A 25,288-nucleotide genomic window follows, 5' to 3' on the forward strand; every position below is an offset into this window, starting at 1 on the left:
CGAAGTACCAAGTAGCATGATTCCAGAATTACTAAATACATTAGGAACAGCAAGAAACAGACTAAACACTGCTGAGAATAAAAATATTGACTTAGAGGAAAGGTTTAAGGTAAATTTAGTGAACCCAGATAAGAAAGAGATTGAAAGCTCAGTGCTGCTCTACATTTGCAGAACTGTGTCCACCTGGCTAGTCATAGATAACCAAAAGGCGTTCAGAGAGGAAGGCCGGGCATGGGTGGAAATCTGTGAAATCATATTCTCTAAGAAAAGCTGAGAATCCTAGGAAAACTGTGGTGAAGAGACGATTCAGGGGGAAAGAGGCTTTCAAGTATACAAAGGTCTCCCACATGGAAAAAAACAATCATGGAACTTCTATTTCCAGCAATATACATTAATATACTTGGGCAACCCTCCTAACTAGAACGACTAAAAAAGCCTGATAAAACATTAAAAAATATTTTTACATCCACCACTGAGTTAACATAAAGGAACACACTGAACCCCCAAACAAAGCAAAATCAAGAATCCTACAAGATAAGTGAATGTCAAAGCTGGTTTTAACTTTGAGGGTTATTACCAACTCCTAGATCTAGACCTCAAACTCCCACTTGGACAAATAAACAGGAAATAAATGTAGGGGCTGCTCAAGATAAGGAATCTAAGAGGGGATGGCTGAAAACAGAGACTTCACCCACACTCTTAGCAGTATAAGAAATAAACCCCACTGATACGGAAGAGAACAGCAAGAAAAATTACTTTTCTCAACCCAGATGCTCAGGGTAAAGAAAAATAAGGATCTCTCAAGAATGTATGCCAAGACAGCTTTTATTTGAGTTTGTGGTCTGAGTTCAGACGACTTCCATAGTACAAAACTGTGAGCTGAAAATCCGAATTAAATTGGCTCCAGTGTGGCAGCACTTCCCAGCAAGTCCCCAGTAACTGACAGAAGTAAATACAAAAATACAAATCTTCTCTGGAAGAACTTAACTTCAATCTAGGCCTCAAAGTTAAGTTTCCAAGAAAATGAGTGACTCACAGAAAAAAAAAAAACAACACAAATATAAGGATACAAGACAGAGTTAAGTGAAACCAGCAGAAGCAGACAGGTAAGGCTCATGAATAATGGAATTACCAGACAGACTATAAAATAATTATGTGTAATCTATTTAAATAAACAAAGCATAAGACAAGGAAAGGGACTACAAAGAACAACCAAGCAAATTAAAAAAAAAAAAAGAACCAAACAGAATTCTCAAGAATGAAAAACACAGTAAATGAAATTTAAAAACCCAATGGAAGAACTAAAGAGTAGATTATACACAGCTAAAGAGGGAATTAATAAAACCCCTGCATGTATCACCCAGCTCCAACAATTCTCAACTCATAGCCTATCTTTCTTCTAACCCCAACTGCCCCAGCCATTGTTGCTATTGAGAATATCAGTTGTTCTAAAAGTTAAACCTTTACAGGTTATCTATGTTTTCTGGCTGCTTTTAAATACCAACTAGAGGTGTGTTAGCCTTTCTCACTCTATCATTCATGTCTCTTAACATTCTATTTGTCTCTCCAGGTTTTATTCTGGTTAATTTTTAAAACTGTCTTATTCCATAAATTTGACTTAGGAACCATGTAAATATTTTACATGGCTATAAATGAACTAGGGCTCCTTGAACGAATGGCTGATTCTGGGTCTGGAGCAGGAAATGTAAAAGGTAAACCTGGAATATTTCATCAAATAAAAATATTTTGTGCAAAAAAAAGAAGAAGGAAAGAGAGGAAGCTCGCAAAGACTCCTTGAGTCATGCAAAAAGACCCAGGAGCCAAAATTAAGAAGTTCCCACTGGCCAAAAATGGAGTAATTTGAGTATCATTCTGAGTGACAGCTACAATAGACTGACACACACACTATTCTATGATTCATCCACCCCACTGTTGATAAGCATTTGAGTTATTTCCAGTTTTTAGCTATCATGAACAATTTTGCTATGAATATACATCTATCCTGATACACACATGTACGTTTTTCTAGAATATATCCCAAGTAGTGGCATATCAAGAGTCATAAGATGTGGGTATCTTCAACTTCACTGGATAAGGCCAAACTGTTTTTGTGCTTGTTTAACCTGTGGTCTCTTAAAAGTTCACAGAGCCTGTCATACAGAGTGAAGTGAAGTCAGAAAGAGAAAAACAAGTATCATGTATTAACGCATATCTGTGGAATCTAGAAAAATGGTACAGATGAACCTATTTTCAAGGCAGGAATAGAGATGCATATGTAGAGAACGGACATGTAGACACAGGGGGATGGGGAGGGTGGGATGAACTGGGAGGTTAGGATTGATATATATACACTACCACATGTAAAACAGATGGCTGGTGGGAACCTGCTGTATAGCACAGGGAGCTCAGCTCGGTGCTCTGTGATGACCTAGATGGGTGGGATGTGGGGTGGGGGAGGTCCAAGAGGGAGGGGATATAGGTATACATATAGCCGATCCACTTCGTTGTACAGCAGAAACTAACACAACACTGTAAAGCAACTATACTCCACTAAAAAAAAAAAAAAGTAAACTGAGCAACTGATCTCCAGAGAAATTATTAAAAAAAAATATTTAGTGAGGCTTTTAAAAAAAGTTCATAAAGAGTCTAATGGCACAGAAGAATACCCACGTACTGTACGTATACTGGCATCTCCCCTCTACATCATCCCGTTCATCTAAATGCCGTAAGGGAACCCACTGCTAGATTATGGTTGGGTTTTTAACAGTTTTGGAACTTTTGGGGGGAAAATGAATGCCAGGAATACCAGTTTTGTTAGCTACTGAGTATTTGAACATGTTGATTTTTCATGGTGCCAACTTAAAAGTAAAACCCAATGCTGCTTATTGGGAAAAACACAAAAAAGTAACTATAAAGTGTTCTCGTCTTTGGATGGGCCCTTCAAAATTAAATTTGCAGACTTTCTAATGATTACAAAAGTATTTGGTATGATAGGATTAGCACCTCTAGGTTACCATTACAGCACCCTGGGTTAAATCTAACTATCTTGATAAGCTGAAATTTACTTTTTTCTAGAGAAGGCAATATCAGGTTGTGGTACCAAACCTCAACAGAAGTTTATCAATCACAGTTTAGGAAAACTAACAAACATCTACTGGAAAGAATAGTTGAAAGAAGGAATCCTCATGCGCATCTTTAAATACAATGACACCCTCTTCCTTTACTCCTAAACCAACTGAGATTCAATTTATAGCAAAATAATAAACATCCAGCTCAAGCAAAACAAGTATATCAAAAAAGTATAGGATGGTTTGAAAAAATTATATAGATAAGTGGGTAGGTAGGTAGGTGGGTGGAAGAAAGGGAGGGAGAGAAAGAGGAGGAGAGAGCAGATATGACAAAATATTTATATTTAGTGAATCTAGGATGTTCTTTAAACTATTCTGACAACTTAATGTAAGTTTAAAGTTTTTCAAAATAAAAGACTGAAGATAAAAAAATATCTATAAGATATTTACCAAATGTTGATACTCCATGAATTACAAAATCATAACCTTTAAAAATCGCTGTTAATCTGGATCTTCCTAAAATAATCATGTATTACTTGTGTAATAAAATGTTTTGAATAAACTCTTCCATTTTAAGCTAAACAAATCAGATTATAGGATGCCACCTGCATATACTTACACATCCACAGGAATCTGGTCCCCCATTGAATAGGGAACAAGCCATCCTCACAATCTCTGCTTCTATTTTACGTAGTCCTGGGAAGATATCTGGATGCAGCGGATTACTCCATGCAAAATCTCCATAAGCCTGCAGAGAAATGCAAGCAGATGTGAAGACAATTACACTGTATTAAAAAAAAAAGAATCACGCAACAAACAAAAGTTTCTAGGTATCAGACACAACACTAGAAACTGGAAAAATGGTAAGATATGTTCCCCAATCTAAAGAAGATCAAAATATAGTGGAGGAGACAGACAGGCATAAAAATTATTTTACAGTGTGGTAAGAGAGGAAGTATAAATGCGGTTAAAAGCACAGACTAAAACACCAAACAGCCCCAGTTTGAAATCTTAGCTTTACCTATCACTTCTAGCTGTGTATTCTTAGGTCAGATAACCTCTCTGAGGCTCAATTTCCTCACGCTAAAGGGGATAATCATAGTACCTATCTGATGGGGTTCTAGCCATAAGTAAATAAGATAACGCACGCGAAGCACTTTATTTTATTTTATTTTTTCGTAAATATTATTTTTTTTTATTAGTTTCTGCTTTATAACAAAGTGAATCAGTCATACATATACATCTGTTCCCACATCCCTTCCCTCATGCATCTCCCTCCCTCCCACCCTCCCCATCCCACCCCTCCAGGCGGTCACCAAGCACCGAGCTGATCTCCCTGTGCGAAGCACTTTAAGTAGAGTGTCTGGCACAACTATTTTAAGTGCGATACCAGATGTACGTACGTACATGAGGGTAAGGGGCCTTAAAGAGGGAATAACGAACATCCTGAGTGGTCTGGAGGTTATCTGTTCAGTGGAACCTTGAGACATGAACAGGAATTCATCACTTAGAACAGAAGGGAAAGGAAAACAACATAGGAGCAAGGTGTACTCAGTGAAGAGAAAAGGCAATGGTTAGTATTCATGAGGGAAAATAACAGGAATGGTTGAAAAAAAATAGGTGGGAGCTGGCTCACGAAGGGACTTGTATTTTCTGCTGCATGAGCAGCTTGAGTTTTGTCCTGTAGATAATGGGAAGCCACTGAAACATTCTTAAGCGTAGAAGTAAGGTCAGGGTATTACATCAAGACACAGCTGAGCAAAACCTATAATATTTAGTAAGGTATGCACAGTTTCATAGTCAGAATAATCAAACACAAAGACCTTAGAGACCAGCAGTCCAATGCCAATTTTATATGACAAAGTGGGGTTTAAAAAATAAATTTGATTAGAAGTGGAAGAAGCTAAAGGCAATTTTTAAGTCAACAAAAAATGAGAGTTATTTGAATTATAATTGAGACCACTGCTCATTCTCAGATCATGTGATTTGAGACTCATGTAGTATAGGAAATTATGACCCAGTTTCCATCCCTTGTCTCTTCTGATCCAACAAAATATATCTTGTCATTAATAATCTCAAACGATGGACTACCTTCCCTAGTATCTGCCTTCTACACAGGGCGTCCGTCTATGAAGCCTGGAAACATAGTAACATTTTACTTTTTTTTTTTTTTACAGATTGAAGATGTCTTTGATCAATATTATGCATATTCGCCTATGTCTGGGTAAAGAGACACTTGCTAAACCTCTTTAGTTTTATTTTAACAATAAACTTTCATTAAGTAATTTTTTTTAATTACAAAAATAAGGAGAAAAGAATGCAGTAATCTAAAGTGGCAGGGCCACACACTCCCTGCAAGTACTGGGCACTCGCTCACCTTCACAAGGAGTTCAGTGAGCTCCTTCTCCCCACTGTACACCGCGCCGGAGGCCTTCCCTTCTTGCCACAAGACATCTACAGAGAAAGGGAAGACTACTGGATCAGTAAGCAGGAGCCTTTGGGAAGACAGGTTCTAATAAAGAAGAAATAGGAAGAAACTCCTCTGCATACAAAAGAAAAAAAAAGTTGGAGTGGAAACCCAAAGGTGTTCTTACATGAAATCAAGAAAAAGAACTCCAATAAAGAGCTATCACAGGAAAATAAAGATGAACGGTCAACAATTACCATCAACAACAGTGTGAAAAAGGTACGAACAGCATCTGGGTACAGTAAAGATAGTCCAATAATAATATCATCCCCAACTGCCTTCTAACAGCAGAACAATTTTCCTTTATCTGTACTCCTTTTCTGTTCTCTGTGTGGCTCAGCTTGACCTTTTTCGGCAGTGGCTTCCTTCTTCTCTCCCTTCCTGGCCAGTCAAAGGAAGTGTGGGAACTGCTATGAGCAGAGTTAGCAGAAAAGAGTAAGGCGAAGGTGCAGAATTTCAGTATACTATCACCAGAGCTGGGGCCAGGAAACTGAATCCCTGACTAGACAAACCATGGTGAGATATGAACCATTGGCATCCTGTCCTCAGGGACCCCTCCTTCAGACAAGCCTGGAAACCCATACACAATTAGCCACCTGCTTCCAGCAACCTCTGCTGCAGCACTCAGCATCAGGAACACAGCCATCACTGGGAGAAGGCTCAGAGGACAGGTTCCTGACCAGAATGTAAGGTCCGACTTTCCACTTCCTGTCTGAGGTGCTCCCCCAGAGACACTCTACAATACCAACAAATCTGTTCATGTGGGTGTCTCAGGTCCTTTTATGACAACATGGCTGTGCCCTATTGAAAGCGGGTAGTGAGAATTACAGAAGCACCCTAACTGAAAACTGTTGCCATGGGCTCTACAAAGCCAAGATCTGCAGTTCCAATGAGAGCAGAAGACTGAGTAGTGAATATCCCGACAAACCCCTCATTCTCACGTGATCTGCCAGCTTGTGACCAGTTTGACTTTCCCTCTTTCTTTAGAGGACACTGGTCTGTGCCATGTATGTCTTCAGACCAGAGGTCACCAGCATTTCAAAAGTAGGATATATGGTTTTATTTCCTGTTCTTTTACTGGGGCTACAGAGTATGGCAATGGACAGTGACTTAAAAATGGAAGGGAAGGAAATATGGGGCAGCCAACCAGCCCTCATAATCATAGAAATCTTTAATACACAGGCCTCAGAGAATGTGTTAATCCTTGCTTTATATCATATATAAATCCTGCACTGTATCTAGTTTTGCACCATCTGATGTCAAAAATTCAACAGATGTCAATTAGAAATTTTAAAATGTAATATGGTATCCTGGACTAGATCCTACAACAGGAAAAAGGACATTATAGAAAAACTGATGAAACAGGAATAGAATTTGTAGTTTAGTTAACAGCACTGTACCTATGTTAATTTTTTAGTTTTGACAAATGTACCATGGTTATTTTAGATGTTTTAACATCAGGAGAAGCTGGGTAAGGGGTATGTGGGAAATCTATTATCTTTGCAAATTTTCTATAAATCTAAAATTACGCCAAACGAAAAAGCCTATTTTTAAAAGGTATTTGTAATATGATCTTAATTTGTAACAAACATGTTTGTGTTAATAATAGTTAACATTTATTGAGTACTTATTATAAGCCAGGTATTATATATTTACATGCATAATCTCATTTAATCTCTACAATTATCCTTTCAGATAAGTACCATTGTTATTATCCTCATAGTAGAGAGACAGAAACAGAGGCAGAGAGAAGTTAAGTAACCAACCCAAGGCCATATTTTAAGTGGCTGAACCAGATGTGAATCCAGGCTGAGTGAATCCGGGCTGTACTCTTAAACATTAAGCTACTTACGTTCATTTATCCTTCCCACACGTGCTCATGCATACATATATGTAAGTGTGTGTGCTTATTACACAAAACACTATTAACATTCTGAGATTATACATATATGTCATCTGTGTTTATCTTTTGAGGATGAAATTATACTGACTTATTTTCTTCTGTGCCTCTATACAATTTCACAATTTCTATAATGAATCTGTATTTCATTTTATTAGATATTTTCTCTTTCCGAAAAACAAATCGGTCTATTTTATTCAGGCTTAGAAAAGAAAATGGAACCAAGTTCCACCATCTCTGAGATTTTTTTGCTTTATGGGTGAAGGATGAATCTATATAAATTCAGTTTTTAAAGTACGAAATTCAGCCTTTGAGACAGGGAGTGGGCCCTCCTGAATATAGAAGCACCAGGGATGAACTCTTCTTAACCTCTGCGAACATCAAATGATGACCAAATAACCAGCCACATTAAGGAAGTAGGGAGCGTATATTTGCTGAGAATCGTACCCATAGAGCTGTATTCTTTGAGCTTCTCCAGAACTGCAGCCGGGCTCATTCCTTGAGAGGGCAGGGCTTTCACGTAATCTTTGTCCACTTTCAGGAATGACATATTCTTGCTAATATCTTCCTTGGTCTTGTTCAACTTATCCTGGATCTCCAAAGATAAGGAATATAAAGTTAATAGGGAGCTAGAAGAATACAGCGCAGAGAGTAGAAGAACCAGTTACAACACCAAACCAACTGCTCAATGCTGGGCACTGCACAAGTGCTTCAGAATAAGGATGGTATTTTTTCTTAAAAAGGTGTGGTGACATTTTGACCATTCAGCTATTTTCTGGCCTGGGCAATAGTCTCTTAGAAGTCTGAAAAGTCAGCTTTCTCTCTGAAGGTCAAAGAGACACTCAATTCCCTACTCCACCCCCACCCTTTCCCTCTGCCACGTTGACCTCACCAATGCTTTACTTGGTTTGCATTTGCTAAAGTCGGCACTTCTCTGAGGGCGGTATTTGGACCTTGTTCGTCCCTTGGCAGCAGCTACAGTGTGTGCACCGAAGAAACTAAAGTAGAACCATGAACAGTAACCAGAAAACAGGCCAAGCAGCAGTAAAATAGATTCTGGTGCTTGAGCAAGGGATGAGCTCCTTCACCAAGGCACGCCCAGAGCACACCAGGAATCTGGAGGCCCTACACAAATCCCCACACAGAAGCACAAGACATGCTGGGAAGAGCCAGGGAGGCTGCCACCTGTCTCCTCAGGTTGACAGCTTTGCACTGCTCGACTCTTAAGTGCTAGGAGGAGCTCAAGTCCTTTCTGCTACATCATTTATCAGCTATGGTTATTTCGTTTCCATCCTCATCAGACATTTTCTTTCATTCATTCACTTATTTACTTAATAAATACTTGTTGAACTACTACTGTGGGCCAGAGATACACAGTGAACAAAACAAACTTAGGCCGGGGGTGGGGTGTGTGTGTGTGTGTGTCCTGTTCTCCTGAGCTTATTTTTAGCATCACAGAAACTAAAAGTCAGGTAATGAAAAGTGCCATGGATGATTAGAATCCAAGAGGGTCTTCTTAGACGTGGCCCTCAATGAAACCACAGGGAAAGCCTCTCCTTTAAAACATGTCTGCAAAGTCCAACACGCAGACATTGGCAGGAAGCATGGTCCACACTCCTGGGCAATGCCAGGGCATGTGATGGACATGAAGATATTTTTCAAGTTGTAAGTAAAGAATTATGCTGCATAAATGTAACCAGAACTATGAAAGCTGAGCTTCCATGCATAGATGATGCTGTTGTAATAAAACAGACAAACGTGACAGAGGCATGTTAGAAAGCACAGCAAGCACATCCTCACCCCAATTCTCGCCTCAGAATCTCCACTGCATTTTAATTTCTTCACAGCATTTATTTCAAAGTGAAATTCTTATGTATTTGTTTACTTATTCATTTTCTGTCTTTCCTTAGTACTGAAATATAGATTCTACGGAGGAGGGACTTGGCCTTGTTCACCACTGTGTCCCCAGCACCCAGAATAGTACCTGACCCTGAGCAGGTGCTCAATGAATGACAGAGGGACACACACACTCACTCAAAACAAGTAACTTTTGTCTCTGCGCCTCAAAATCTGCATCTAAAAATTAAAAGGTGATTATACAGTTTCTAAGTACCTTCCAATTCTGTTATCATATACATTTAATGGGTTCTGGAACCCCAGCATTTATATGTCTCAAAATCTGAAACTGAAGGGGAAGAGTGTGATGAATAAAGGCAGAAAAAATACAGGGAATAATACAGGGAAAAGCTATTATCCTTTGTGATCAGTCCATCCTTTCTATCTTCCCTCTCCCCTACCCTTCATTTTCTAAGGACTAAAGTAGATTCCATTTTAGGGCTTAATATGATTAGAGGTCAAATAAAAGCCCTCATTCTCCTTCTCCACCCCAGTTATTACTTTCACTTCCCCACAGGAAATGAACCTGAAAATACAAAGTCCTGGGAGACTTAGCACAGTGGTCTGAATGGACTTCAGTCAAAGGCTAAAAGATAACTGCCATCTTTTCTGGTTTGGCCAGGAAAGGGGAAAAGGAACTGAAAGCCAGAAGTGAAAGAAAGCTTGCAGCAAAGTTGAGGGGCAGGGAAGCAAGGAAGATGAAGCCATCAAGGATCATGTGCGTTCCTTAGAGCCTGCAGTGGGGCCTGCCCTGTTTATTTTCACCTGTGATAAAGAATCTGTGGGAAGGGTACAGACGTGACTGCCTTATCCTGAGCGTGGATGAGGATAGAGAGGATCCAGTGAAGGGAACATACTAGACTACAGATATGAACAAAGAGCAAGAGAATGGCTCTGCTCTAAGTTCCTGAACCTGGGATCAGCAAACTACAGGCCAAATCAAACTACAGGCTGAATTTGGCCTGGGCCTGTGTTTGTAAAGAGAATCTCACTGGAACACAGCCAGGCTCATCCCTCTACCCATCCATCGTACTATCACTGCTTTCCCTCTGCAAGGGCAGGGGTGAGGAGCTGTGGCAGACATGGTATGGCCTGCAACGTCTAAAATGCTTCATACCTAGCCCTTTACAGGAAATGTCTGCCAAGCCCGATCTAAACCATGTAAGCACTCAATCCCTGATAAGTGTCTGAATTCAGCCAGATATTGCTCCGAAGCTTCATGTCACTTCTGTCAGGTTGTCTAATTTCAAATTTCTCCTGAATAGCATCTTTCTCCTTCGGTCAGATACGTTGGAGAAAGGGCGGAGTCAGCCTTCTCATTCTTGGCACTTCTGCTATTTTGAGTCAGCCAGTCCTCTGCTGTGGAGGCTGACCTGTGCACTGGAGGGTGTTCAGCAGCATCCCTGGCCTCTATCCACTAGATGCCAACAGCACCCACCTCCTCTTGTGATATCCAAAAATGTCTCCAGACATTGTCGAATGTTTCCTGGAGGTGGGGGACAAAACTCACCCAGCTCCCTTGAACTTCTAGTTTCAGTGACTAGAAAGAAAGAGGTCTGATGACCATGGGGGTAGGAGGCGGTAGGGAAAATCTACAGGATTCTGCTTACCTTACGACCAATAATAGGCATCTTCCGGATAAGCTTAAAACATCTCTTTTTAAACCTTGACCATAAACCTAAAAGAAACAAATGGTTCTATTATCCAAATAAATTTCCACAGATTATATGACCTGAGAGTCATAATGTATGAACTATTCAACATGTCCTCCGCCATCTCACCTGCCCTCAGATGGCAAAGGTAGTTTCTTTCCTTTTTTAAAAAACCTTTTAATTTTTGAATAAGTAATACATTTACATGGTTCAAAAATAAAAAAATAAACACACTCGCTCTCTCATCTATCCCCCAGACCCTCATCCTACCCCCAGGTTAATATTACTACTAGTTTCTAGATACCCTTCTAGAATATGCAAGTAAGTACCCTTACTTGCATATACAAGTAAGAATAGAGGTATGTTCTTATTTGTCTCTTTTACACAAAAGGTAGCATACTCCAGCACTGTACTAGACCTTGTTCTTCTACTTAGCAATATTCTTTTAAAGATCTGTGCTTCCTCATTCATTTTTATACCTGTAGAGTATTCCATTAGATGGATGTACCCTAATTTATTTAACCTGCCCTTTCCTGATGGAAACTTAGGTTGTTTCTAATATTTGCTATCACAAACCATGCTGAAATAGCTAACCTTGTAACACACACCGTATGTGTACGTGACAGTATACCTACAGGATAAATTCCCAGAAAGAGAATTGCTGGGTCAAGTATATTGCAGAGCTCCTTACCTTCCCAAGGTTTCCAGATGCCCAACATTTCTCTCCCCTCCCTCAAAACAAATGCCCAACCCATGCTTTTCTTCAGGATCTATGCTCCAGTCTCTCATTCAACACACATCCCAACAACATTTTCTGGACCTAAAAAGGCCTTCAAATATCACGGACACCAATCAGACTCCATTCTGTTGGGCAGTACACAGGACAAATATGGAATTCTGATCCTATCAATTACAATAGTTATAAATACATGGCATCTAAATAGACAGTCGTGCCTTTTAATGAATTCACGTTCAGTATATCTCAACTGACTCTGACAACAAGATTTTGAGGTTGGCAAAGAAGGCACTACCTGCTATCCAAGGGCAGCTAAGGATCAAAGCATTAATAACTTGCTCAAGGCCACGGATCAAATCAGTGATGGGGCGGGGATTTAACTGAAGTCTTTGTTTTTCTAGTCCTAGACTCCCAGGCCTCTACACTGCTTCAAATGCACAACAGGAATTTTCAGTTATCCCAGGTGAGTTTCTAAGGAATCTACACGTAGGCTTTCTATATCTGCAAAGATATAAGGCATGAACTGAATGAACTTCACTGCTTTCCTAGGAGATCTGGGAAATTCCAATTTCCTTGGCCAGAAGGTGCTTTCAACAGCCAAAGAATGTGTCTGTACCTTCTTTGGGTATTTATTATATGATGCCTTGCATCTTTACTAGTTGTTTTTGCTTAGGTTGCATCCCTAAGTGCCTAGCACTGAGGTCAACACTGTAAATGTCTGGGACAAAACCCAGTATCTAAGACACAGACTGACTAAGACAAAGGGACTGAAACCACTGTTACTTTTTGTTTAAATTTTGGAGTATTTCCTTTCAGTCCTGAGATCTTACTGTATGTACAATATCATATCCTCTTCTCATTTACAGCATTTTCTACATTATTAAAAATTCTTCCTAAACGTGTTTTTCAGTGTTACCACAGTAGTCCATCAAATGAGCATAACTTAGTGTTGGATAGTTAAGCTGCTTGTTATTTGATTATTTCTAACAATGTTAAAGCTGTAAAGATTCAGAACCACTTCCTTATTTAATAGATGAAGTAATTAATTAATGAGGTAGAAAGAGGTCTAAAAATCAGCAAGCTGAGTCAGGTGTCCAAAAGTACATTAATGTGACTAGGTGGAGGAGAAAAGAGTAAACTAATTTTGTGAAAGTTGTGAGATAATATGGTACAGGGTAAAAAGAACAGAATACAGACCAGAGGTGGAGAAATCGAGAATGAAAAGATTATGTGGTCAAGACCTAAAAAGATAATCTCAAAAGTAAAATTTCCCAGAGGTACAGGAAAAAAAAAGTAATGAGAATGTTTTAAGGTAATACAATAAGAAATGCCGGTGTAAGAACGACAATGCGTGGCTCTTTACAGTTTACAAATCCCTTTCACACCACTTAGGCCACTCGATCCTCCCATCACTCTTTGAGACTGGGTAAAGCAGTATTATTATGCTCATTTTACTGCGAGGAAACAGGCCAACAGGCTTAAGGGTGTTGCTCAAGGTGCCAGGGCTAGAAACCTCCTCCTACCACAGAACTCAGATTTCTGTTGATGAACTGCAGACGGTCCCACAGTTTAAGTCAACATGAGTTAGTAAGGATGGAGCAGGATTAAAGGAGAGATCACACCTTAGAGGGCTCCAGCCCTGCCCCACCCCACCCTCCTGCCACCTCCAGTTCTTATCTACCCATGTCCGTCCTGTGTTCCGCAATTACCCTCCTCCCTCAGAAGGGTACCCGGAATTTGAAGATCAGCAAAATTTATCACTAGACGGACCTTAGACTCCTCTAAGGCAATATACTAAAAGTGACTGGATGTTCAGTAATACGTGGGATACTTCTACATGAGCAAGGTGCTGAAGAAATCGGCAGTGCTATCAAAATTACCTCCCACCTCTGGAGGGAAGACATTTCTACCTGTGTCTAAAATTCAAGTTGGAAGTTACAAAATAAAAAATGTGTGTGTATACGTATTAAAGCAATATGAAATTGCCAATATTCAACAATTTTTGACTGACAAAAACTTCATTTTATATGATTCAACCAGATTCAGATACAGAAAGAGATACAGATACATAAATGGTGGTTATCTCTAGGTAATAAGATTTGAATTTTTTTCTTTTGGTTTAGCTATATTGCCTAATTTTATACAATGAACATGTACTGCTTTTATAAAAGAAAAAATGTTATTAAAAATAAAACAACAGGGCTTCCCTGGTGGCGCAGTGGTTGAGAGTCCACCTGCCGATGCAGGGGACACGGGTTCGTACCCCAGTCCGGGAAGATCCCACATGCCGTGGAGTGGCTGGGCCCGTGAGCCATGGCTGCTGAGCCTGTGCGTCCGGAGCCTGTGCTCTGCAACAGGAGAGGCCACAACAGTGAGAGGCCCGTGTACCACAAAAAAATAAAAACAATAAAACAACCACAATGGCTTGGAGTTCACAAAGATTTAGATGCCACAGACCATTAACACACTGCTCCCATTAATTTTCTCATGGTGTACTCAGAAGCCAGCACATTCTTTTTTGAACGCTAAAGGCAAGTAAGTACCTGAGACCTAAGATGGCTTGCTTCAACTACTGGTTAAGCAAAATGCACATGGGCACCGAGGGCTGCACAATGGAAAACAGAAGTAAATACCTAAAGCTAATACTAATCACAGCAAAGAAATATAAACCTCAAGATCTCTGGCCTTAGTTTGGATTTACAAAGGCACCGTCTTAAAAGGAAAGGTACACAGAATGGTGGCTGTCAGGAGCCAGGGAGAGGTAGTGGGAAGTTTGTGTTTAATGGGTACAGAGCTTACAATGATGAGAGAGTTCTAGAGAAGGATGGTGGTGATGGCTGCACAACAATGTGAATGCACTTAATGTCACTGAACTGTCCACTTAAAAATGGGTAAAATGATCAATTTTATGTTATGTATATTCTATCACAATAAAAAAAAAAGAGAAGTACATTTACTGCTACTCCTTAGAGGCCTCTGGAATTGGACAGGATGGTGGGCAGCACTGAATCAAATGCTTCCCAGGAAAGGAATAAGCCTGAGCAGAAGGGACAGGGGTTGCGTCCGTTTCCAAACCACAGAGCAAACGAAGCACAAGGGTTAGTCTGTCTAATTTGTCAGAGTTTATGAGAAAATCTTGCATGGACTAGGAACAGAAACTGAGGACAGGGTTTTTAAAGCTGGAGTGAGCTAAACTTCAGACAGGGCAGTCACGTCTCATTTCCATTTTAATTAAGTGCAATGTTGACTCGGCCATAACTCGGCAATGTTACTAGAACAGCTGGATGGCTGTCTGCATGGTAAAGAGAGGAAACAGAATCTGGCCTCTAAGTTGACTTTTCTGGGGGAAGAGGAAGAAAAGCAGAAACAGTATTCAGTTAAAGAGCCCCTTCAAACAGATGTTACCGGGGAAGCAAATAGTTATGGAAATTTAAAACAAATGAGAAATGGCAAGCAACTCTCGTCAATGTTATTAACTCAGATACCCTACTAAGGGTGAGGAAGGGGTGCAGGGGAGTGTACGGAGCACCCATCACCTCTCCTACCATGTACTTACAAACCACAGCCTGCAGGGGAAAAGAATTTGTAAGGAGGTGCCACACAACCAGGCGGTGGGAGGCAGGGAGGGGTGCAGGGAGTGTGGGCAGGATCTGGGGAAGGATGGAGGATGTTCTAACTGATCACTAATAGACTTCTCATCTTCCACACTCCCTGAGAAGCAGCCTCCTCTTCCCATGTCAGTCTGGCTCCTGGAGTCACTACCCAGGAAGCTCCAAGTGTACTGTCCCCTGACAGCAGAGGTTCAACTCCAAGAGGACACGGACCCTGTATTACTTGTATAGATATCCCTAGAGCCTGGCAGTGCCTGACACATAGCAGACATTCCAATGGTCACTGCATGAGTGCTGTTCCAATGTCACATAATCTTTATTGAAACAATGGCCTAAAGTGAAAGCAACAAACTCATGCTTGGGGAACTCCAGGTGACACAATTATGTTCTAGGCAAGAAGCTGAAGTGAAGAGGGTTTAAGCCGTACTCTGTGGATCCTTACCAGGACTAATCTCTCAGGGGTTTTAATATAAACTGCAAATCCAGAAAAATCAACATAACAGTTACAGTTACACAAGTCCTATTAAAACTTTACCAGTCAGAAGGCAATGTCCCTTCTATTTAAACAGATTTTAAAAATCAGAACCAAACCAACCAGGCAAGAAATGAGTACAGTCCGTTAGCCATCAGTTCCAAAGCTAGTGTAACTCCACTGTATCTTTACAGGGGGGACAGTATACTTACTCTCTGGCTGGAAGACAAACTCGTACACCCAGACTATCAGCAGAGTCCACACGACACTCCATGCAATTAGCTGCCAGGGCTCATACTTGGTGCAATGCCCGTTTACATAATTCTTGGCCTTTGTGGAATACACTTCCAAAATCTCGAAGTAGGGCTCAAAGGCCTTCTAGAAATACAAAAGAAAGAAGAAATATTACATTCAAAGAGAGAAAGGAAGTCTATTCTTAGTTTGCTCTTCAACTGATTTTTCAAGGGCAAGGCCACTCATGATCTGGCCCTACCCCAGCAATAATCTTATCATCCTGCTTCTGCTCTAGAACTCCAGTGCACACTGCCCCTTAACAGACAAGTGGATTTTGACAGTTTTTGATCTTCTATCTGTAAAATAAAAGGTTAATTGGACTTCCCTGGTGGTGCAGCGGTTAAGAATCCACCTGCCAATGCAGGGGACACACGTTCGAGCCCTGGTCTGGGAAGATCCCACATGCCACGGAGCAACTAAGCCCGTGTGCCACAACTACTGAGCCTGCGTTCTAGAGCCCGCAAGCCACAACTACTGAGTCCATGCGCCACCACTACTTAGCCTGCACTCTAGAGCCCAGGAGCCACAACTACTGAGCCCACATGCCACAACTACTGAGCCCGCATGCCACAACTACTGAAGCCCGCGCACCTAGAGCCCACGCTTGGCAACAAGAGAAGCCACTGCAATGAGAAGCCCGCGCACCGCAAGAAAGAGTAGCCCCAGCTCGCCACAACTAGAGAAAGCCCGTGCACAGCAACGAAGACCCAACGCAGCCAAAAATAAATAAAATAAATAAATAAAAGGTTAAGCTAGATCATCATTTCAGCTCTAAAGTTTCTAGATGACTGCAGTATTCACTGTCCCACTCAACTAATCTTCTCAATATGAATGTCTTTCTCTTCTTCTCTACTTGAATCTTTCCCTTCCTCTAACACAAAAGGCAGCAGACTGTTTCCGTAAAAGGCCAGATAGTATTTTAGGCACTGCAGGCCAAAAGTCTCTGTCACAACTACTCAACTCTGCTGCTGTAGCGCAAACACAGTCACAAAATAGTGGGTAAAGAAATGAATGTGGCTGTGTTCCAACAAAATTTAATTACAGATGCTAAAATTTGAATTTCATGTAATTTCACATATCACAAAATATTCTTTTTATAAAAACAATTTCAAGTCAAAATATCATTTTAGCTCATGGGCTATACAAAAACAGGCAGCAGGCCAGATTTGGCCCGTAGGCCATAGCCTGCCAATCTCTGCCCTAAGCCCCTATTTGATGAAAACTGTTAAAGCCAGGAACCATATCTTATCATTATGTGTATCCCTCACAATACATAGCACACGCAAGAAAAAATCCTCTCCCTTGAAAAGTTACCAGAATACCCAACTCATGAGAATTAATCTCCCCCATTAAATTGTCATCAAGCATTCATTTGTGCCGCTACATAGAGCTTATCACAATGTGCCTTGCAGTCTACTCATCTGTTTCTCATCTCCTTTACAACATGGTTAGGTCCCTGAAGACTGACCGGATCCCAGTCATATTCACAAGCCACCGAGTGTCCTGTACAAAATAAGTTCATCTTCAGTTTGCCATTCACTCACTTATTCAACATTTATGAAGCTTCTCCAGTGTTTAAGGCATTAAGCTGGGGGAACATTAAGGTATATATCCTAAGTTCTTGCCCTTACTGAGCTTACAATCTAATGAGAGAGGTCCATACATACACATGCAGACACACATGGGCACACACATATATAAACAAGTAATTGGAAGTCTTCAGGATAAACACTATAAAAAGGATGTAAATGAAGTGCTAAGAGAGATCACTAAGGAAGGCCTATCTCACTCTACCTGAGGAGAGATTAAGGAAGATATGACAGAGGATAAAATCTAACAATGATCAAAAAAAATTCTCTAGGCAGAAAAGTTAAAAGAAAAGAAAAGTCATACCAGGAAGACAGAATAATAGCTGCAAATGCACAAAAAGAGTCTGAGAATGGCAAAAAGGTCTGTGTAGTAAGAGCACAGGCTAGATGAGGGCAGAGACCATATCTGTCTTCTCCAGCACTAAATCCTCAACATATAGCATGGTGCCTGGCAAACAATTTGTACTGAATAAAAGCTTGGAGAGTGGCTTGACAGTGACCAAGTAAATGAGTGAACACATCAAGTTACAAGAGAACTGAGGCTGGGAGAAATACACTAGGTCCAGATCTTAAATGGTCTTGGAAAAAAAAAAAGCATAGAGATTGGAAGTACAAATTGATAGGTACTTTGTGTAAAGTGATTTGTCAGTATCTATTAATATTTTAAATGTATATTCATTTTTACCCGGAAATTCTTTTTGGTATCTATATAGTTGCACCTATGTATATGTTCAAGGACTTTCACTTCAGTATTCTTTGTAACAGCAAAAGAAAAAATATAAATGACATAACTGTCCATTGATAAATGGTTAAATAAACTATAATATATACATTTTATGTACCCATACTATGCAGCATTAAAAAGACAGATTTATGGACTTCCCTGGGGGCACAGTGGTTAAGAATCTGCCTGCCAGTGCAGGGGACACGGGTTCGAGCCCTGGTCCGGGAAGATCCCACATGCCACAGAGCAACTAAGCCCGTGCACCACAACTACTGAGCCTGCGCTCTAGAGCCCATAAGCCACGACTACTGAGGCCCGCGCACCTAGAACCCGTGCTCCGCAACAAGAGAAGCCACCACAGTGAGAAGCCCGTGCACAACAAAGAGTAGCCCCCGCTCGCTGCAAGTAGAGAAAGCCCGCGCACAGCAACAAAGACCCAATACAGCCAAAAATAATAAATAAATAAAATAAATTAAAAAAAAAAAGTCCAGGGGAGAACTAAACTGGGTTTCACCTTAAGCAGTATGGTATCTGGGCCAAAACATGGTATGGATTTGAAAAACATTTTTAGAACAGTGTTTGATAACTTATTAGATATAGAAAGTATGGAGTGGGGAAAATACAGGTAATTCCAGATTTTCAAGTTTGAGAGACTGGGTAAGTAGTGACAGCATTAACCATGGCAGACTAGAAGAGGAAGGGAGGCTGAAGATGGTAGAGGAGATTCTGAGAACAAGATAATGCTGTAGGTTTATGTTCCTGTTGGATATCTACATGCAATGTTCGAGGAGCAGCATGAAAGCTCAGAAGGAGGACAGGTGCTCAACTAATGTTTGTTGAAAACATTTATACACTTAGCAATTAGGCTGCAGTATAAGGTAATTAGCATTAGACAAGTACTGGGTTCCCAGAGGGCTATCCATGGAAACACAGTTTATCTGCAACCCCCTCATAGTTCTTGGTGGCCATTCCCTAGAGCCCACTGTTGCTATCAACAATCTCAATTCTGCACAGCAGTGGCAGTGCTGGTCGAGACCAGAGAAAGACCAGAGGAGTCTACCATCATTGAAGGTATGTCATAATTTCAACTATTATAGAGAATCTTCTAGTGTTAAAGCTGTGATCAAACCAAATGGTTGAATGGTGTGTATGAATGGGATGACGGAAGAACAATCATACAGATCAGCTTTTCCTCTGGTGATTCTAGTTCCTAGTTCACCCAGAAAATAGAGGTTACCAATTGCAAAAGATGACTGTAGATATTATCACAGCACTGACTGAACAAAAAAGTAACATAACTAGTATTAGGGAAAGAGCAAAGAATCAGCACATGCAAACTAATTCCATTTTTAAAAAGCTTATTAAGATATGAAGGCATTCCTTGCTAACATTTACAAAATTATATTCAGCAAAAGTATATTTTCTTTGTAATTGCTATGAGAAGATAATGGGAGTCCTTGAATATATCTCCTTAAGAGGAGATATAGAGAAACACCTCTCAAGGAGATATATTTCTATATTCTCTTACTCCAATGACAGAATGATACTGTACTTGGATGGGTCCTAGCAAGCTTTTTGAATGGGCAACCAGTTGGTCACAGAAATTATATCTCCTGGCCTCATTCCAAGGTCCTTCTAGGTTACTACAAACAACCTAGGCTCAGTCCCAACAAAGAAGCACCTCACAACACTAACTCGCTGCACTGTAGGGCTCTGTGGGGTAACGTGTGCTATCTCCTTGGAAAAAAGGATGAGGCAGTTCCTTGGGGCCTTGCAACCAGCACCAACCCCAGGCTGGGTTCTGATGCAATATTCCAGCCCTGGGGAAGTATACAATCTAAATGTTGAAGAGAACTTTAGAGATCAAGCCCACATTTTCATTTTACAGAGGCCCCGAAGCGGCACAGTGTACCTCAGCTCATGCAGACGGGCTTGTGTCAGAGTGGAGACTAGGAACCCACGCCTCCTGCCAGTATTTAGTACTCTTTCAATTCCTCATTCTCAGTGTCACAGGCAGAGGATCAACTAAACACATTACAATCCAGTGCTATCCCAAGAATTTTCTTTTCACAATTTACGTTCCTGGCAGAATATACCTTGGATATATGGTAACATACAACAAACCAAAATTGTATTGCTAGGTCATGACTACAGAAAAAACATCTAGACAGAGATGGCACAAGAACTTAATATAATTATAATTACTATTTCCCACCACATCTTTCTTCTTATAGAAATATATTTTGTCTACATACACCTGCATATTTATTTATAATTACAGTATTTAGGCTTCTGTCTATTTCAACTTAATCTCTACATTGTGTCTCTGGAAATACAAGAACCGTAAGTGGTCATCTAAGAAGGCCACTAGCTTATTGTGCAACTCCAGGCAAATTATTTCACCCATCTGTGCCTTCACTTCTTTATCTAGAAGGGACACAGAATATTCACAAAATAAAGTGTCTGTGTACATGTGTGTCTGTGGGTATGTGTGGGTGTTTGTGGCTATTTATCTCTAACCTTTGCTTAACAGAAAAGTAGTTTTGGTAAAACTTCCACAAAAAAAGCGTTCTTTCCTTCACACTTTGTTATAAAATTGGAAATGTATTCCCCTAGAGGAAAAAAACAAAATACTTTGCCCAATGAATGTATATAAAATGATAGTAAAGAATACCATAAATCTTTTAAAAGTATAATATTAAAGGAAAAAAGATCAACTTTAGTGTGAAGATTTAAAATATTAACTACTTTGAAGAAGCTACTGTCAAATAAGGATGAATAAACTAACCAGACTTTCTCTTTTTATTCATCCCACTTCAATCTACAGATTTAGGTTTTAGCAGATACCTAAAGGACATCAAAATAGTACTCAAGAATCCTAATCATCACTAGACAAGAGGCAGCTGCTGGATGTATGGGAGCTTGGTAGCCTACTATTCTCATACTGAACCCTCTCACCCCCCAAATCACTTCAAGGGAGCAAGACACTTCCATGAACATGATATTAGCAGTCTACAAATTTGGTAAATTTGGGGCCTGCTACTTTTTTTTTTTTTTTTTTAAAGCTTATGGTTTGGTTTTTTTTGGCTGCGTTGGGTCTTCAATGCTGTGCGTGGGCTTTCTCTAGTTGTGGCGAGCGGGGGCTACTCTTTGTTGTGGTGCACGGGCTTCTCACTGTGGTGGCTTCTCTTGTTGGGGAGCACAGGCTCTAGGCACAAGGGATTCAGTAGTTGTGGCACACAGGCTCAGTAGTTGTGGCTCACGGGCTCTACAGCGCAGACTCCATAGTTGTGGCACATGGGCTTAGTTGCTCCGTGGCATGTGGGATCTTCTCAGACCAGGGCTCCAACCTGTGTCCCCTGCATTGGCAGGTGGATTCTTAACCACCATGCCACCAGGGAAGTCCCAGGGCATGTCACTTTTTAGACCAACGAGTTTCAATCTTTTCCAATACAGTCCCGCAGAAATGTATTTTACAACACAAACTAGCACACATAGCAACAGAAAGATATAAAACCCAAACAAAAATTTCCAAAATAATACTTAACACCTTATTACTTGTGATACACTTACATTTCTTTTCTATTTCTTCCTTCTTTTTTCAAAGGCTTGGCCCACTAAATTGATTCTGCATCCCTCTAAATGGATCATGACCTTCAGGTTTAAAACCAGTGTCTTAGAGTGGTTTCACTCCTGGCTTCCTTAAATTTAGAATGTGGTTCTGTAATGCAGTGAAGGGAGTTAACACTAAGGTTATTTTCCTCAACACATTCTCAGTGCTTTTTATACTTAGGATTTATTCTCTTAACATTTTCGTGAGGCCAGGATTATGACGTGATGGAGTGACTCAGTCCAGGAAACTCAGAATTCTTCAATCACAAGATACTTTCCTATCAGTACTAGCCCACGGCTCTCCCCAGTGATACGGAACTCTTTCAGTCCTTAAATCACTTCGAGAGAACAAGATTCTGTAAGCAGACTTCCCATAATGGCACTATCCACACCCCCATTCCCCCCCAAAAAAACTTCTTTGAGAACTATTACTGTACTTAACCAACTGCCAATTAGGCAGTGATATTTTCCCCCATTAAATGTCCTTAATTACCAACTTATACCAGAAGAAACATTCTAAAAATGACTATCACTGAAAGAAGACATTTCCAGACCCACACTGGATGGTGTTTCTTTCCTTAATAATAACAGTCCTTTCACCAGGATTTAATGGGGGCTAACCAGTAGAATGCATCAAAATCATCCAAGGAGCTTTCTTGAGAACACCCACCCCAGAGGTTTAGTAAGTACAGAGTGGAGCCCAGAAATACGTATTTTGAAAAACTTCCCCCAGGTGATTGTGACAGACATCCTTGCTTGGTTAAGAACCCTTTCTCTACACTACAACATGGCCCCTACTCTCCCCATCCCCTTCTTTGATAAAAGACTTACCCAATAATTGAGTTAACATATTACTAGATGGGGGTAAAAAGACATCCACCAAGTTTTACTGTAAGTGTTAAAGTTGGGGCCCAGCCACATCAATCCACAGATCAACGCATTATTCATGGCTAATATTTATTCTTTGGCCAGATACTAATGAAAATCAAAATCTTCTACTCTGCAATGCTACAGAGAAAAAAAGGATTTTGTTTTCCTCTTCCTTCCACTTTCTTCACCTCTAATACAAGTGCACAATTCAACACTCAATAGTTTTTCCAGAAGAGCCAGAAATCTGAGCTTTAAAGCAGGAATGGGCTGTTGAGGAAAAGAAAAACCTGTTTTACCCAGTTCATCCACTGCCTGAATGTCTTCAAATCAAATGGTACTCTAATGACTGAGACTCAGATAAGGGAGTGAAGTTAAAAAACAGAAGAAAGCCTAAAAGTTAAGTATTTATTCTTACTCTACCTCTGCTCTAAAAATGGGAAAAAAAATTAACTGAATCTGATTCTCTTTCATATTACATCTGCAGAACTTCAAAGTACAAAGTAAACAGGTAAGAAAACACTATTGTCTTTAGAGCCTCAAAAGGCATTAAAGTTTATCAGCAAAAACAGATCACAAGCTCAAAGGGAAAACTCCCTTGGGTCATTAAAGAAGTAAGAATTGAGCAATAAACCAGTCATTCCAACCAACCAAAGGTGACTGTGTGATATAGAAATGTTTAAAGGGACCAAGTCATCATTTCTTAGGAGGTAAAGAGCAAACCATATACTCCCCCCAAAATTCTACTATGTAAGTCAAAAGATCCAGTATCTGAGAAGCTCATCTCAAAAAGCTTAACTGTCCACATTTCCCTTCCAGCCATGCCTCAAGAGTCAAATATACATGCTCAGTACTAGTTCACAAGCACTTACAAAGTCTAATTGCTCTACACTTAACACTGGAGTATTTGGGCAAAGCACCCCGTCACTGAGACACAATCTTGGCCTCAGAAGGGAGAGACAGCCATGCAATGTTCTCAAGTCATTAGGAGTGCACTCACAGAAAATCCAAGCTCCTGGGTTCATAAAAGTGGGCAGCCCCGAAGACTGCCGAATGGTTGCTGAAAAGTTTTTATTCATTTACTTATGGTCAGGACCAGGCATCAAGTGAAGACAGATGCTGATTCTGTCAACTAACAACTCTGAGCACGTCTTTTGTGATGTCTATCAAGAAAGGTACTATGGGGAGCCTAACCGAGCAGAGAAGACTGAAATGCATAAAACTAAGCTGAACAAGCAGAGGAACAGGCTGAGGGATGTAGAGGTAAGGGCAATCACGGGTTTTCTTGGTAAATACATTCTCAGCCTGAAGGAAGTAGGGAAGATGTGGGGGAAAAGTACTCTGCAAACCTGAACGTGTCATGTTGCCAAATTTGCTATGAACTCCCAGAGTCTCTTAAAGTCAGTAGCTAAATGACTTACTGTACACGTGCACAGAAGTTACCTTTCAAAGTAAAAAAGAAGTTCATTATCCTCCAAAGACTGGAAATGAGAACCCCTTGGAGAATAAGCAAGGTCTAGTGGAAATAATCCTACGCTCTTCACACACAAAGGAGAAGTCTTGACTTCCCTGAGCATACCACAACTGGGGAAGAAGCTGTCTAGGCTTCTCCCTTCCTGTACTTCTTTTACTAATAGGATTATCTATCTACCTTTGTCAGAGTTAAGATAGCTAGACTTTTTTTTTTTTTTTTTAGAAAAGCTAGACTTTTCTAAACTAGTTATAGAAATCCCCTCCCTTCAATAGTCATGCTGATATTAGAGATGAGAAATACTGAATATATGTCCAAAAGCGTAACCTAAGTTAAGATGCAAAGGCTACTTCTCTGGAGATTTCTAACAAATAATCCTGTTCAAAAGAATAAACCAGAGACCTATCCCTGGGTCTCTGACTGATACTCAATGGATACAAACATTTTTCTAAATCTAGTCACAAAGGAGATGCTTTTTAAAACTGAAGTAAAACTCTAAATTTAAAATTAACACTTGGAAGACTTTCAGACTTTTTGGATAATCTGTTGAAAGTACAGGAGAAAATGTGTGTTTCCAGTGGAAAATCATACATTGTCTAGGACATCCCTCTGATTATATGGCAGTTATTTTTACAAGTCTGGAAGTTGTAGATAACTGATAGCTATGCAAACTGATCTTAATCTATAAACATATAAAGTCTGCCATGTGCAGTAAAGGTTCAAATGACCTCCCTCTCCACTATGGAAGAAACTAGTTTTGCCTCCATTTGCATACTCATTTTAATATTCCTGATCTATAAATGTGTCTGTTCTTTGGACTTCTCCTTTGAACACTGTAAGTAAAATAAAGTGTGTATTCATTTCCTAACTGTATGAGTGTCATGATTTTACCTTTTTTGGGAAATTATCTTTTAACAAAAGCTAAACGT

At 40.1% G+C, this 25,288-nt stretch overlaps 1 protein-coding gene across 4 annotated transcripts in view; it reads right to left on the reverse strand.

Annotated features, from left to right (window-relative positions):
* SGPL1 (sphingosine-1-phosphate lyase 1) overlaps window positions 1-25,288 on the reverse strand; it is a 50,606-nt gene that overhangs the window by 12,985 nt on the left and 12,333 nt on the right. For all 4 annotated transcript variants that reach the window (XM_081250645.1, XM_081250648.1, XM_081250646.1 and 1 more), the window contains exons 3-7: window positions 16,015-16,180; window positions 10,942-11,009; window positions 7,883-8,030; window positions 5,446-5,522; window positions 3,688-3,816 (exon numbers count right to left, since the gene is read on the reverse strand). In XM_081250645.1, the coding sequence (XP_081106771.1) occupies window positions 3,688-3,816; window positions 5,446-5,522; window positions 7,883-8,030; window positions 10,942-11,009; window positions 16,015-16,180 (588 nt within the window). The remainder of the gene's footprint in view (window positions 1-3,687; window positions 3,817-5,445; window positions 5,523-7,882; window positions 8,031-10,941; window positions 11,010-16,014; window positions 16,181-25,288) is intronic.

The sequence above is a fragment of the Mesoplodon bidens genome (assembly GCF_964165515.1).
Source record: "Mesoplodon bidens genome assembly, chromosome: 1".
Classification (NCBI taxonomy): Eukaryota; Metazoa; Chordata; class Mammalia; order Artiodactyla; family Ziphiidae; genus Mesoplodon; species Mesoplodon bidens.